General features: G+C 31.1%; 1 protein-coding gene across 1 annotated transcript in view; it reads left to right on the forward strand.

Annotated features, from left to right (window-relative positions):
- The window catches only part of LOC107444210 (proton-coupled amino acid transporter 1), an 89,977-nt gene that overhangs the window by 50,489 nt on the left and 23,401 nt on the right, over nucleotides 1-16,087 (forward strand). Inside the window, exons 2-5 of the mRNA XM_087160687.1 lie at nucleotides 3,683-3,801; nucleotides 6,469-6,559; nucleotides 9,004-9,092; nucleotides 11,715-11,807. Of these exons, the coding sequence (XP_087016813.1) occupies nucleotides 3,683-3,801; nucleotides 6,469-6,559; nucleotides 9,004-9,092; nucleotides 11,715-11,807 (392 nt within the window). The remainder of the gene's footprint in view (nucleotides 1-3,682; nucleotides 3,802-6,468; nucleotides 6,560-9,003; nucleotides 9,093-11,714; nucleotides 11,808-16,087) is intronic.

Below are 16,087 nucleotides of genomic sequence, written 5' to 3' on the forward strand. Positions count from 1 at the left end.
TTCATTTTCTTTTTCTTTATGGCATTTTAAAAGAACTCTTGAATCATTCACACGTAGTGGTGTAGTAAATAATCTGGCATTTTAAAAATACTAAAAGGAAACACAAATATTTTTAATTCAAAATAGAAAAAACTTCTTTGAAAAGTCCTGAAGACGTCGGCTTCGGTGGTCATATTTTCATTTTTATTTCCTTCATTTTCTTTTTCTTTATGGCATTTTAAAAGAACTCTTGAATCATTCACACGTAGTGGTGTAGTAAATAATCTGGCATTTTAAAAATACTAAAAGGAAACACAAATATTTTTAATTCAAAATAGAAAAAACTTCTTTGAAAAGTCCTGAAGACGTCGGCTTCGGTGGTCATATTTTCATTTTTATTTCCTTCATTTTCTTTTTCTTTATGGCATTTTAAAAGAACTCTTGAATCATTCACACGTAGTGGTGTAGTAAATAATCTGGCATTTTAAAAATACTAAAAGGAAACACAAATATTTTTAATTCAAAATAGAAAAAACTTCTTTGAAAAGTCCTGAAGACGTCGGCTTCGGTGGTCATATTTTCATTTTTATTTCCTTCATTTTCTTTTTCTTTATGGCATTTTAAAAGAACTCTTGAATCATTCACACGTAGTGGTGTAGTAAATAATCTGGCATTTTAAAAATACTAAAAGGAAACACAAATATTTTTAATTCAAAATAGAAAAAACTTCTTTGAAAAGTCCTGAAGACGTCGGCTTCGGTGGTCATATTTTCATTTTTATTTCCTTCATTTTCTTTTTCTTTATGGCATTTTAAAAGAACTCTTGAATCATTCACACGTAGTGGTGTAGTAAATAATCTGGCATTTTAAAAATACTAAAAGGAAACACAAATATTTTTAATTCAAAATAGAAAAAACTTCTTTGAAAAGTCCTGAAGACGTCGGCTTCGGTGGTCATATTTTCATTTTTATTTCCTTCATTTTCTTTTTCTTTATGGCATTTTAAAAGAACTCTTGAATCATTCACACGTAGTGGTGTAGTAAATAATCTGGCATTTTAAAAATACTAAAAGGAAACACAAATATTTTTAATTCAAAATAGAAAAAACTTCTTTGAAAAGTCCTGAAGACGTCGGCTTCGGTGGTCATATTTTCATTTTTATTTCCTTCATTTTCTTTTTCTTTATGGCATTTTAAAAGAACTCTTGAATCATTCACACGTAGTGGTGTAGTAAATAATCTGGCATTTTAAAAATACTAAAAGGAAACACAAATATTTTTAATTCAAAATAGAAAAAACTTCTTTGAAAAGTCCTGAAGACGTCGGCTTCGGTGGTCATATTTTCATTTTTATTTCCTTCATTTTCTTTTTCTTTATGGCATTTTAAAAGAACTCTTGAATCATTCACACGTAGTGGTGTAGTAAATAATCTGGCATTTTAAAAATACTAAAAGGAAACACAAATATTTTTAATTCAAAATAGAAAAAACTTCTTTGAAAAGTCCTGAAGACGTCGGCTTCGGTGGTCATATTTTCATTTTTATTTCCTTCATTTTCTTTTTCTTTATGGCATTTTAAAAGAACTCTTGAATCATTCACACGTAGTGGTGTAGTAAATAATCTGGCATTTTAAAAATACTAAAAGGAAACACAAATATTTTTAATTCAAAATAGAAAAAACTTCTTTGAAAAGTCCTGAAGACGTCGGCTTCGGTGGTCATATTTTCATTTTTATTTCCTTCATTTTCTTTTTCTTTATGGCATTTTAAAAGAACTCTTGAATCATTCACACGTAGTGGTGTAGTAAATAATCTGGCATTTTAAAAATACTAAAAGGAAACACAAATATTTTTAATTCAAAATAGAAAAAACTTCTTTGAAAAGTCCTGAAGACGTCGGCTTCGGTGGTCATATTTTCATTTTTATTTCCTTCATTTTCTTTTTCTTTATGGCATTTTAAAAGAACTCTTGAATCATTCACACGTAGTGGTGTAGTAAATAATCTGTAATCAAATTTACTTAACAAAAAATCGCATATTGAAAGATAAAATTTGCAATCACTAGAGAATTTTCCCCACAAAGTGTAGAAAGTTGGCAGCCCTAGATTAATTACGAAATCTAACCTGATACCTTCTCTAAATGCTTAGTTCTTCATGAACTGCGGTAGTTATAGATGTATTATTTCTCTCTGAAATAAACTGACAGAAATATATTTTGTCAGCAACTTTTTAATTTATATTAACACATTGCTGACCGGCAACTTCTCTGAAAATTACCCCATGTGCCTGGCTATTGTTTGGAAAACGGATGTGGATGTAAAACAATATAAATAAACTTCAAAATTTTTTAATTTTTAATGCCGTATGATAATCACCTACGTGTGATGAAACACCACGCTACAAATATATGTGGTTTTGTAAGGTTAAAATAAATTGGTAGAGACTTAAATAGTAAAACTTGAAAAGTGAGGAAAATTACGCCCACTTTTTAAAATAGCCACCACGTGAGCACTGCTAATATGATTGCTATGACTCGTGACCGGTCACCAACGCTTGGCCACGAAAACACGAGTTAACTCGTGGCCGGTGAGCAATGTGTTAAAACGTTGAATGCCATGCTAATTTTACATGGCTTGCCCGCATGGCCACGGTAAATAACTACAAACTATAAAGTTGCAAATTTTAGACAGATTTTGCTTGTTTTTTTAAGAAATTTAGTATTACATATATAAAAAAAGTGGTGAATCATGTAAGCCTATGAATTGTTTAGAAATAGTGGTGGATATAAATCTAATAAATAATCCTGACTTCACAGGTCACCGGTGCCCCCCGTGGCGCTACGAGCAAACTCAGTGCCGGTTACCGGTGACCCCCATGGCATTCAACGTGTTAAATAAATGTATGATGAGTCTCGCTCGTTAAATGCCGCGATTGGATTAACGCTATTTAAATTATTCTTTTTATGCTTTATTTCAAACATTTTAGTTTAATCAGTTTTAAGAATTTTGAATGCCTTGTATTAAGTTAAAGCTGTTTGTTTAGCAGGAAAGTTATAAAACTGTAGTAAAATTATTTTCTTTCGAGCTTATTTTTGCAAAGACCGTTTTTACCAAAACATTATTGGAACTTATTTTAAAGCATGTGAAACAAATATGTTGCTTCTTATGACACTTGGACAAGCCAAGCATCCCAACCATTGGCCTTTGCGAACTAAGCCAGGAAGGTACGTGCGCCTTTCGTTTGACAAGAAAAGGTAAGTGTGTCTTAGTTCAGAACCCCTTGTATAGATGGCAGCACCACTCATTCATGAGACCGCTACCACACTTTTGACATATATCTAAAAGCGAAATTTTTTTTCTTCAGATGGCATACCCACGGTATTGCTCAGCAATAAGTCACAGGATTTTCGATTCAACAGATTCTACGACCATGTATATCGCATGTGCATCATAGCTGTGACCGAGCTCCGGCCCCTCTGAACCGTAGTCTAATTCTCTAACCTCTCGGCTACCTCGGTTACAAACAGTCTTGTACGCGCCTTATAACTTTAAATTTGACTTGGTAGCCAAGGTTCTTTATTTCTCTCGAAAATAAGCTAGATATAAAATGACTTTACTGCTAGTCTTAAGACCTTTCCAGGAATACAAACAGCCCTGATAAGTTAATGCTTTTAATTATTGACTGAGCTTATTTTATTTTACAGAAAGATGTGCCTAGCTACAATTCTGGAGCGAATCAAGATGCCCACACGAATGGCGTGGCAAATGCTGGCGGATCTCAGGATAATTTAGTTCAAAAGCTTCAAGTGACTCAACAAACTTCGTATTACTCTTTAGACTCTTCACTCTTTTATAATCAACTTAACCAGCTATTTTTTATGCATTTTGTCACAAATAATTCTAAGCTTGCTTCTAAATCTGAAAGTATAAAATACTAGTTGAAAAAAAAAACAGTTCATTTTCTCCTATAATTAAGAATATATCAAAATTTTTTAAATACTACTGTAATCCAATCAAATTGCCCCAAAAATTAGTGAAATTTGAACAAAAATTAGAACAGTTTCAATTCTTTAATATGTTGTTTGAGAAGAAAACAACTTACCGCGTGCGCCACAGTCTTGAAAAAAAAATAATAAAAACAAAAATTGAAAACCTAAATGTTTTTATTCTTTAGGTTTTTTTCCAAATACTGCCCGAAGAGCCGCGATGGCTCAGAAGATAGAGTGCTCGCCCTCCAATGAGGTGAACCGGGTTCGAACCCCGGCTATAGCTATTGATACGAATTCGCATCCGGCTTGCACCGACCACAGTGCTGAGTAATATATCCTCAGTGGTAGACGAGTCATGGGTTAGAGTCCCTTTCCTGTCAGACTAACCGTGGGAAGCTCCCGTGTTCTTCCTCTCCATGTAACGCAAATGTGGGTTAGTTACAACAAAAAGTCCTTCTCGAGGACGAATTTCCTCCTATAATTGATCCTGGAGTCTCCTTGTCTTCTGGATTGGGTTCAAAATTACAAGGCTACGGATTTGAACATTAGTAGCCGTTAACCAGAAATTCGGTCGACTGTTCAATGACAATTATAAAATTTGAAAAAAATTGGTACAAGCGATATTTAAAGCTATGAAATCAGACACAAAAACGTACTATGTCTGAATAAATTTACTTTTTTTTGACGGAATATTGTTTCTGACTCCCAAAATAGGGAGGAAGCCGCAATCTGGGAAATATGGTCCTCACAGTTAGGTCAGAAGATCGATCCAATGTTTGGACCCCTTAATTTTACTTTTTGCGTATTTTTTCATATCACGAGAATATCTTAAGCGAGGTAAAAAAATTTTGCTCACAATTATAAAATTCGTTTATCCAAAGATGCAGAAAATCCATGAAGAAAATAAATGTAAGTAAATATTATTATTTTTTATTTTATTTAATAATAGTCGGGAAAATTTTGAATTGTAAAGTATAGAAATTTTTCTTCATTTAGAAGAATGTAATTTTACATGGCTTAATACAAAATTTGAACGAAATCAATCGAATAGTTTCTGAGAAATCAAGAAGGTCATATATATAAAATTCCATTGCTCAGGAACTATTCATCAGATTTCGCTAAATTTCGGATTTTGTCTTGAAAATTAAACGATGTAAATTTTTTTCGACTATTATTAAATAAAATAATAAATATCTACAAAAAAAATTTTTTTTTGCATGAAATTGTCTTTGGATAAGCGAATTTCCTAAATGTGTGTCAAAAATGTTCAATTCGCTTTAGAAGTTCTTGAGGTATGGTGAAATACGCAAAAGCTTAGACTAACATAAGGGGTACCTAATTTGAATAGCTCTCCTGGTCAAACTATGGGAACCATATTTCCCAGATTGCAGCTACTCTCTATATTTTGGTGATTGAAATTCAAATACTTTGAATAAATGCTTTTATTCAGTGGAAGAGTGACTTTGCGTCTGATTTCGTAATTTAAAATATCGCCTGCACTAATTAATTAGCAAATTTCAAGTCACCTCCTCAAACCATCAATAATGAGTCCTAGAACGTGAAATTCCGATCATTAGATCAAAAGTTATCAGGGTGTTCCGTCTTTTATTTTGCGCACTCTACTACCAGATAAAAAAAACAAAAAAAAAACACTTACTTGAAAACTTCTTAAAAAAACTCTGTTACTTGAAACCTTAATAAAAAAATCCTATTACTTGAAAAAGAAAGTACTTAATCCTCTAAAGAAAAATACTATTACTTGAAACATTATAAGTGCATACCTGCCAACTCTTAAACCTTTCGAAGATGACTTTTCCCAGTGGTAGTAAAATGGAAATTGAATTACTATCTCTGATAGAAATATGCATATTATTTTGAGAAACCTATTATGAATATGTATGATAGTATGAAATATATGCATAAATTTTTAAAAAATAGTGGTATTCAAAACCATTACAAATTAAGTTTTAAAATGCAAGGAATACATAGAAAGTATACATTTTACTACCATTTTAAATATAGAGATAAAATTTTACGCCAAATGCGAAAAAGTTACCAAGTATGTAAAGTGTAATTAAAATAATATTTTGTCCGGAAATCACATTATTTAAATTGATGGTATTGCATAAATTGCGACACAAGATTATTAGTGATCTTTATATCTAATCAGTGTTAGTTCAAAGTATAACTATGAAGTTTTTATTTTGATCTAAACTGCGGCGAGCTAAATAAATTAAACTGTTGCTATTTTGCACTCTAATAAATTTCCGTAGAGATAATTAGGCTATGAGTTTTATACTATCAACCCGATTGTCGCCACCCTGTTTTTTAAACTACAGTAGTTCCGTAGTACCTATCTGCATGCATCTCAGCATTTCAAGAATGCATCTATAGCATAACTATAGATTTTAAACCGATAAAAATGAACTGTTTAGAGTCAAGTAAGGATTAAAATTTTTGAAGAAACTATTTCCCTATAAAAATTTTTTTTCTTTTTATAGAAGCTTTGCAACTCTCATGCACTTGCTAAAAGGTAACCTGAACATCGGAGTTTTAGCAATGCCAAATGCTGTTTCAAACGCTGGTCTTGCTGTAAGTATGCCCATTCATTATATGAAGAGAAAGGGTCTGAAAGTGCCGACAAATTTACTATGAAAATACAGGATAAATTGGGCATTTAGAAAAGATAAATTGGACATTTCATTTATACATTTAATGAAATAAGTAAACTATTACAGTCCCTAGCCTATTACAGTAGACGCACTATAATATTCTATGTAAATTCTTAGTTATCAGTTGATACTATACGGCTTTATTGTTTTCACACCACTGAAACCCGTTTGCACTTGTTTGCGTTCGTGTATCAAATTGGTTAAATTAGACGATATATAATATAAATCCGACGATTGGATAAAATAAACGATATATTATATAAATATAGAATATTTATTATATCAGGTATTATATTAGTACATTATAATAATGAGACCAAATGATTAGACGCGCTGTAGTTTTTTAATAATGGCATGATTTGCACGAGTTTATAGGCAATACTTTTATATTTAAACATACATGAAATGGGTTTTCATTCCGGAAATTTTTTATATATTTTCTTTATGTATTTATTTTTAACGTTACAATGTTTACCAATTGATGCGCTCACGTAAACAAGTGTAAACCCGTTTCGGCAGCGTAAAAACAATAATGCTGTCACCTGATCATTAAGATTAGACATAGATAGTGTGTCTAATAATCTAGAGCGTCTAATAATTTAGCCAGGAATTCTACTTTTTCTTTCCTAATAGTTATTTTATTTTCTAGACAATTCAATACTAATGTACAATTCATACTAATTTTGATTTTTCATGAGTAAATATGAATAACTGTTCTTAACTATTAGCAGTCACGGATAGTTTACATTTCAGAAAAGGTAGAAATGAAATTTTCTTACTGCAATTTTTTTTTAATTCATTTCTACGCAAGTTCTTAACACATTTGTTGTTGCAGTTGCTGTTTTTATAATTTTGATGTTAGTAAGTTTCTTTTTGTTTTTCTAATGCCAAGCTTATTAACCAATAGTAAAATTTTAGAATCTCGAAAAATGACACAATCAAAGATTTAGACCCTTCGTGTAGCATTCCGCTCTTTTATGTACGCATTTTCTACACAATCTCTGTTTACTCCGCTCAGCCATTGTTTGGTTTATTCTACTATATGATGATACAGTGAGGATTATGATATGATTAACACGTTGAATGCTATGGAGGTCACCGGTGATAGGCATAGAGTTTGTTTGTAGCTCCACGGTGATCATCGGTGACATGCATGGCGAAACCAAGATTATTAGAAACACATAATTCGAGTATAATTTTAATTTTTTTTTAATATTACTATCGTTACTAAAATGGTTTGAAGAAATTAATGCAATATAGAACACACAAAAATAGTTTTATTTATACAGAGATGCCAACTGCTCCGGACACGCCAAAATAATTAAGAAAACGGTAAATAACTAATAAGTAAATTTTGGAAATATTTGACTATTTTTGCTTGCTTTTTAAAAGGTATAGCATGACATAAACACTTAAAAAGTGGTGAGTTATATAAGCCTACGAATTATTTAGAAATAGTGGTGGATGGAAATATACTAAATTTTATTTACTAAACCAAGAATCCCAATCGGGAAACTACCACTTTAAAATATATATTTGCTGTCGGAAGCAAGTTGGCATCTCTGCAAGTAGTGAATTATATAAACCTACTAATTATTTAGAAAGAATTTTATTTATATACACAGAAATTCCAACTTGCTCCGGAAAGCTAATAAATATTTTCAAGTGGTAGTTTATTAATTGTGATTCTTGATTTAATAAATTCAATTTAGTAGATTTTGTATCCACCACTATTTCTAAACAATTCGTAGGCATATATATTTACCACATTTCTCAAATAAGTCGTACTTAATCTTTTAAAAAACTACTTAAATCGATCTAATACTGCAAATTTCGTTTGTAATTATTTGCCGTTTGGCCAGACGGGCAAGACATGTAAAATTAGCGTGGCATTCATCGTGTTAATATTATGACTTCTTTATTATGATGCTAAATTTAACACAATTATTATAATAATTATTTGCTAATGATATTAGAACAGGATAAATTTTAATTCTGATTAATAGTAAATTTCCTTTAGTTTTTCGAACTCCAAAAATAACTAATAGCAAAACTGTAGAATCTCGAAAAATGACAAAAACAAGATTTAGACCCTTCATGTAGCACTCCGCGCTTTTATGTTCGCATGCTCTGCGCAAACTCTGTAAAGAACTGATGTTTTTCCGTAGTATAAGCGTGACTGTTCCATTGTAACTGTACTTCTGAGTGTACTTCTGACCTTAGTACTTGCGAAAGTATTTGTAGCTGGTTAATAGGTTGGCAAAAGAGGGGAAAAAATTAAATATTTGAGAATTGTTATTTTTTGTTGTATTTCTTTAGATGTTTAACTTTTTCCTCATTCAAACAGAATTCTTTTTTTTATAGCTGGGTACTGTTGGCATCCCAATTTTGGGAGCAATTTGTATTCATTGTATGCATTTATTAGTCATCAGTAGTAAAACAATAGGTGAAAAGTAAGAAAATTATATTCTATACTAATATTTTTTTGATATGTACTCTGTTTCTGCTACCGAAGAAAATTATATTGTATACTATTATTTTTTTGATATGTACTCTGTTTCCGTTACCGTAAACTAGCTGGATTGGAAGGGAAGAGCAATAACATTTCAATATTGCCATGATTTAATACAAAATAAATTGCTTTTTTTTTTTCTTGAATTTTTAAAAAGGAAAGAAGTCTAATGTTAATATTTTGCAGTTGGGGTAATTTTAAGTATAATATAAGTGCTGTGATAATTTTTCTTGAATTTTTATGATTGGAGAAAGTAAATGTTACGACAGAGTCGCGATTACACAATTGAAGCAATTATTTCAATTTATTTAATTAACAAGGCATTAATTTTGCTGTCAATAGGAACGAACAATTTTATAAAATGCTTAATTTTTTCGTTAATTAAAACAGCATTTATGCGATTCTTAAAAATTTAAAAAGTGGTAGCATACGTGTGTCAATCATTCAAAACAATTTTCTAACTTACTTTATTTACAAAAACTGGGCACCTGGGCCACGCAGAATGCCCATATCCATACCTACCAACGTTTAACAGAGATGCCAACTGCTCCGGATGCGCCAAAATCATTAAGAAAACGGTAAATAAATATAAAGTAAATTTTGCAAATATTTGACTATTTTTGCTTGCTTTTTAAAAGTTATAGCATGACGTAAGTACTAGACAGTGGTGAATAATATAAGCCTACGAATTATTCAGAAATAGTGGTGGATAAAAATCCTCTAAATAGAATTATCGAGCCAAGAGTTAGAATTGATAAACTACCACTTTAAAATATGTATTTGCTGCTCGGAGCAAGTTGGCATCTCTGTTTTAATCCTTTAGAGGATGTTTTTCGCCAGTGGTAGTAAAATTTAATGTAAATTATAATTTCAGGCAGATACCATACCTGCCAACTTTTAATCCTTTCCATTATAATTTTTCCCAGTGGTATTAAAATGGAATTAAAACTTCAATTTTAAGCAAACAAATACGTTGTATTTGAGAAAAGTGGTAGCATACGTGTGTCAATCATTCAAAACAATTTTCTAACTTACTTTATTTACAAAAACTGGGCACCTGGGCCACGCAGAATGCCCATATCCATACCTACCAACGTTTAACAGAGATGCCAACTGCTCCGGATGCGCCAAAATCATTAAGAAAATGGTAAATAAATATAAAGTAAATTTTGCAAATATTTGACTATTTTTGCTTGCTTTTTAAAAGTTATAGCATGACGTAAGTACTAGACAGTGGTGAATAATATAAGCCTACGAATTATTCAGAAATAGTGGTGGATAAAAATCCTCTAAATAGAATTATCGAGCCAAGAGTTACAATTGATAAACTACCACTTTAAAATATGTATTTGCTGCTCGGAGCAAGTTGGCATCTCTGTTTTAATCCTTTAGAAGATGTTTTTCGCCAGTGGTAGTAAAATTTAATGTAAATTATAATTTCAGGCAGATACCATAGCTGCCAACTTTTAATCCTTTCCATTATAATTTTTCCCAGTGGTATTAAAATGGAATTAAAACTTCAATTTTAAGCAAACAAATGCGTTGTAATTGAGAAAACTTAAGTTAAAAACCATGATAGTAACGCATATTCATATATGTGCTTAATTTTTGTAAGAATAGTGGTGATCAAAATCATTTAAAAATTAAATTTATAAAAGAAAAAATAGTGTATATTTACTACCACTTTAAATATGAAAATAAAATCTTCCGCAAAATCCGGAAGAGTTGGCAGGTATGCTAATTGTAGCCCAAATTAACAAAATAACATACAGTGTACTATTGGAAGGCTTCTGCGAACTACTGCAACAGCGCTCCATATTTGTTTAGTTACTTAATTTTTTCAAAAATAGTGATGATCAAAAAGATTATCAATTTAGTTTATAACTACTTTACTACCACTTTAAATATAGAAATAAAATTTTACGCCATATGCGTAAAAGTTGGCAGGTATGCATTTCCCACACATCATGAAATTTTATAGAAAATTAAAATAAAAAGCAGTTTGAGTTCAGCAATTTGTGGGATGGCTGATATAAAATAATATTTGCATTGCTGACAACTGGTACGACCACTGATAAATAAATCTTTGAGTGGTAGCTACATTAGCGTTTTGAAGAATTAAATCTTGAAAAGTCTTCACTGCTGTGGCCAATCAATAATTTAAAATATCTATGTAAATAAAATCTATTTGTTGGCTAATTTTGCTTTTAGATGTCTGTAGCGCATTATACAAACAACAAAACTTATCCATTTAATTCATAACAGATTAAAACTGAAATTTTTTTTTTTTGTGTAAGGACATTTAAATACTCTCATCTCCTTAGTCCGGGTTTTTTTTTTCAATGATCTAATTCTCTTGGGGAGATTTTCCTTTTCTTGTTTAATGAAAAAATCAGATTGTAAAATTATTCTAATTCTATTTATTCTATTAAAGTATTTCATTTTGTACACTGTAAAAACATCGAAACTCATCAATCCTACACCCATCAGATTAAAAATGAAAAGTTGACTTTGGTGTTACCCTGTAATATTAGGTAACATTTTAAACGTTTTTTTTTTTCAGAATGGGTGTTGCATCTTTGGATTATTCCACAACAGCTGAACAAGCATTTCGTTCGGGACCCAAGAAAGTGCAGTTTCTTGCTCCTTTTGCTAGGTGAATAACATTTTATTTCAAATATTTACAGCATATATCTACAACATCTATTGTTTTCTTTAAATATCGTTATTTATCATTTATAAAATGTCTTTCTCAACAGCAAACTATGGGTCAAAAATATAAAAGCTATTGTTTTAAACTTCAGCCGTGTGATAGTTGTACTTTTTAATTGGTGTGATCTTATTTATTTATTCATTTTATTTATTTTTTGAATGATGCCGTGTAAGTTTGAAACTTTAAAAACGCTTTTCCTCCCCTGGAGAAAATGTCGAATTTCAAGTTCGATCAAGGTCATTTCCGTATTCGAGGTTCATTCTCTGTATTTCATCATTTGCTTGGCATGTGTTGGTGTACTGTTCGTCTACGCTAAGAACTCCTCCCGCCACAAAGTCTGAGGTCGTCTGGTACTTTGGAAACAAGAATGGCGCATATTAGGGAGGATAACACAATAGACCAAAGAGATTGACTTCCTCTCGCCGACCCTACCCGAAACCACTCCAAAGCAGTGACCCCGCACCCCTACGTGTAATAGTCATACCTCGTTACCATAGTTACCGCCACAGGTGCAGACGAATGTCTGGAGGAGTTCTTACTTTAGACAAACTGTAAAACTCAACACACTAAAAAAAATCATTTCTTTTTATTCAACTGGTCTGTTCTCTAAGACTACTTTCAAGGGCCAACTAACCCGTTTTGTCCCGACTTTATATATTGAAATGATACAAAAAGTGGTTTTATGGAAAATGTGATATAATATATTATCGAAATTAATTGGTTTTTCAACTGTTATGGCATTCAAAAAATCTTTGATAGATCAAAAAATACTTGCTCCTTTTAATTCTAGATCTAGTCAGAAATAACTAAATCATTGTAGTATCTGAGAATTTTTTAATTCACCCAGATAAATGAAAATTCTGAAGAAAGTTTCCCATCACAATGAATGTCTTTGAAAAAAAGGAACTGTCTTAAATATATGACGCTGGGCGTTAGCCGGTTAATTGAATTGTGTGGTATTACGTATTTTTCTTTCGAGACAAATCTATTGGATTCTATGCTTTCCACTTTTAAATTTATCTGGTGACCTAGTATTTTACAGGTAAATTCCGTAATATGTTTTTTGATAAAATCATTTATTTCCATCTATGGATGTTATCTTTAATAAGTATAGTGATATTCTGGCCTTTCTGACTGCAGACAGACAATTGAAAACTATTTTCTTTCTCCATATTTTCAGTTTCTGACTCCTCCCTATCGTTATTTTCATATATATTTATCATTAACGTCTAAATTTGGCATGTCTTTATTAGTAGGTGAGACTTCTCGGGACCATTACATTAAATCAGCAGTTCTCGACTTTTCATTATGATGCATTTCAGAATCAGAATTAATTCAGATAATTGGTTTTACAATAGTTTCATAGAGGAAGAATTAGAATCAAGCTTCTTGCGTTTATCTTTCACATTTTTTCTTTTTCTGTTTGCAGAAGCAGTAAGCACACTGTAAGCAGTGATAGGCGTACTTGCCTTTTCCCTGATAGGTGACAGCGGTAGTAAAAAGACACTCTCTTCGTTTGGGGTTAGTGTCGGTGGGCAGGCTTCATTCAATTCAAACAGTGGATCTAACCTTTACAAGGTGCAATTACCAGGTGGATGATCATTTTAGCTAGTAACAGAAGCAAGCGAAGATAGCATTTCTGCAAAAACTTTTCTCTAAAAAATAAAATAAAAGCATGTTTTTAATAGTTTTACACGATTATATCCTACAATTTTCCACCAAAACAAAAATGTAAACTATAGTTTGTCTAAATAAAGAACTCCTATAGCTATCGTCTGGAGTAACCATAGCCACTGCCACGGTGATTATGGTTACTCCAGACGATAGCTTTATTATTTCAAGTAGCGGTATTGGGTCAGTTTTGGATCGGTTAGGCGAGAAAAGCTCCTCTCTTTGAAATGCGCTATATCTTGTTTCCGCAGCAGCTGACAGCCTTAGACTTCGTGGCGGGTAAATTTATAACTATAGACTAACTCTTTTTAACCCAATCAGTCTACTACTAGACTGATTTTTTTAAAAATGTTGTTTACTAAATATTTAAGATCATTGGACATTCAATTTTAATTAAATTTATATAAAATCAAAATTCAATAAAAAATAGTGGGAGTTATAAATCTTTAAAATATAGAATAATTAAGTTTTTGTACGGAGTGAAAAAAATGTAATCGGATTACTTTTCAATTGTTTGTCGGATTTTCATTCAGTAAAGTTTAATGGCAATATATCAAAGAAATATTTTAAATTGTAAATAACAGTTAACTGTAACCTTTGTGGAATATGCTTACTTTGAAGAAAAACACACTTTTTCTGAAGAAACATATCAATTTTAAATATTGCTTTCGATTTAGCATGCAAAAATAGCACCCGAATTCAAACTTCATTTCATAGTGAAAAATAGAGGGCTTTCAAAGACGAATTAACATTTGGCAGAAAAATGAGAATATCGCCAATTGTTGGCATTGATCGTAACAGCTTTACATAAGGAATCACTTGGTAATCGTGTTATCTGTAAGTTCATCGCTGTGTAACCTTTTGTTTGGTATAGTGGTAGTAATAAAAAGTGGTCGCAAGGTTTACTACTTGTTAAATGTGAAACCTAATGCACTACATATAATTATGATTTACCAATATCTACCAAGGGTGATGGTAGAGTTTTGAAGATCAAACTTGTGAAACAGGAAAACCTCGATGTCACCCTATACCTATATAACGTTTGGACCTGAGTACCAGCCGCAGGCTGCGGCTTTAGCTCATTCATCTGAGTGAGAAAATAGTGAAATTACGTAAGAACGTATCAATAAAATCGATGTCACCCTGCTGGATCATGTAATTTTGTCAAGGTACCTGCCCGCGCAAGCGGGCACCAGACCTCTGATCTGTGTTATGCCCTAGGGCGACTGAGACTAATGGCATTGGAAGTAATGAGTAATATTAAAGACTGAAGTAGATGTAAAAGTTGGTGACTGGGCACTAGCCCTTGATTCCCACATTGACTCTGATTGAGACTGGATCATTCCATTTATTTCAAAGGTGGGAAAAGTAGAAATTGCTGCGCATCATTTCGGCGCACGTGCTATACAGTAAATCCGATTGCAATATCTTCCTTGAAGACACATCTCCTATTCTTTCTGTAAGCAGATTTTTAAAATTAAAATGACGGCGCCATTTACCAATTTCGGACTTAAATATATATTAACTTATACATTTCTGATAAGTTTTAAATTAATCTGATGTTTTTAAATATCATATTTTTTACACTCTGATTACATTTTTTAAAATCGTAACTAATTTTATATAGTGTCTGAAATATTATTTTATATATCTTCTTGTATTTTTATGAAGTTGAGGTAAGAAAATCTAAGTAAAATATAGAAAGAGCTTAATGAAATTAAAGATTCATCATAATATAGAATTTTTTAAAAATAAAGATGATAAAAACGCATGGGCGGAAATTATTTTATTTTATAAGCATATTTGTATATTTCTCTGTTTGCAAAAGATGGATTTTTTTTTTTAAATATATTCCAATCTCTATGAATGGATAATCGTGACTATTCTACAAAAAATAAATAAATAATCAAAATTTATTCTTTAAAATTTAATTTCTTATGCAATTAACAGATATATTTAATTACATAAAAATGCTAAATTAAACGTTATTTCTATCTTCATTTTGTTCAGAAGAAGTTTTAAATACATATTATTGCATTGCCATGTGCTAATAATGTAGAGAACCACCAACAGGAATAAGATGGATAAAACATGAAATCCCATTATCCTTATGCGCATACAAAGTGTAAAGCCCAAAAGTGATTTTGATACTAATTGATTTTAGGAACTATGTGTTGGCGACTTTTTTTTCACATATCTTCGTCTATATGAACATTGATATATATATATATATATATATATATATATATATATATATATATATATATATATATATATATATATATATATATATGGCTACAGGGGAATGGCTACATACGGAACATGGCTACATGGTCCCTTTAATTGATAAGTACCTTTATAAAATAATAATTTTATCTTATGAAAGAAATTATACTTTTATATTATAATTTTATTTTATGAAAGAAAAATATCAAAAGAGTTCAAATACATTTATTTAGTGAGATTACCTCAAGAAAATGAAAATAACGCCACAAAAGTTTATAAATGGATAATTTTCACCAACAATCTGAAATGATATAGTAAATATGAAG

This window comes from Parasteatoda tepidariorum, chromosome 4 (assembly GCF_982258835.1).
Source record: "Parasteatoda tepidariorum strain Cologne lab strain chromosome 4, Ptep-v5.0, whole genome shotgun sequence".
Lineage (NCBI taxonomy): Eukaryota > Metazoa > Arthropoda > Arachnida > Araneae > Theridiidae > Parasteatoda > Parasteatoda tepidariorum.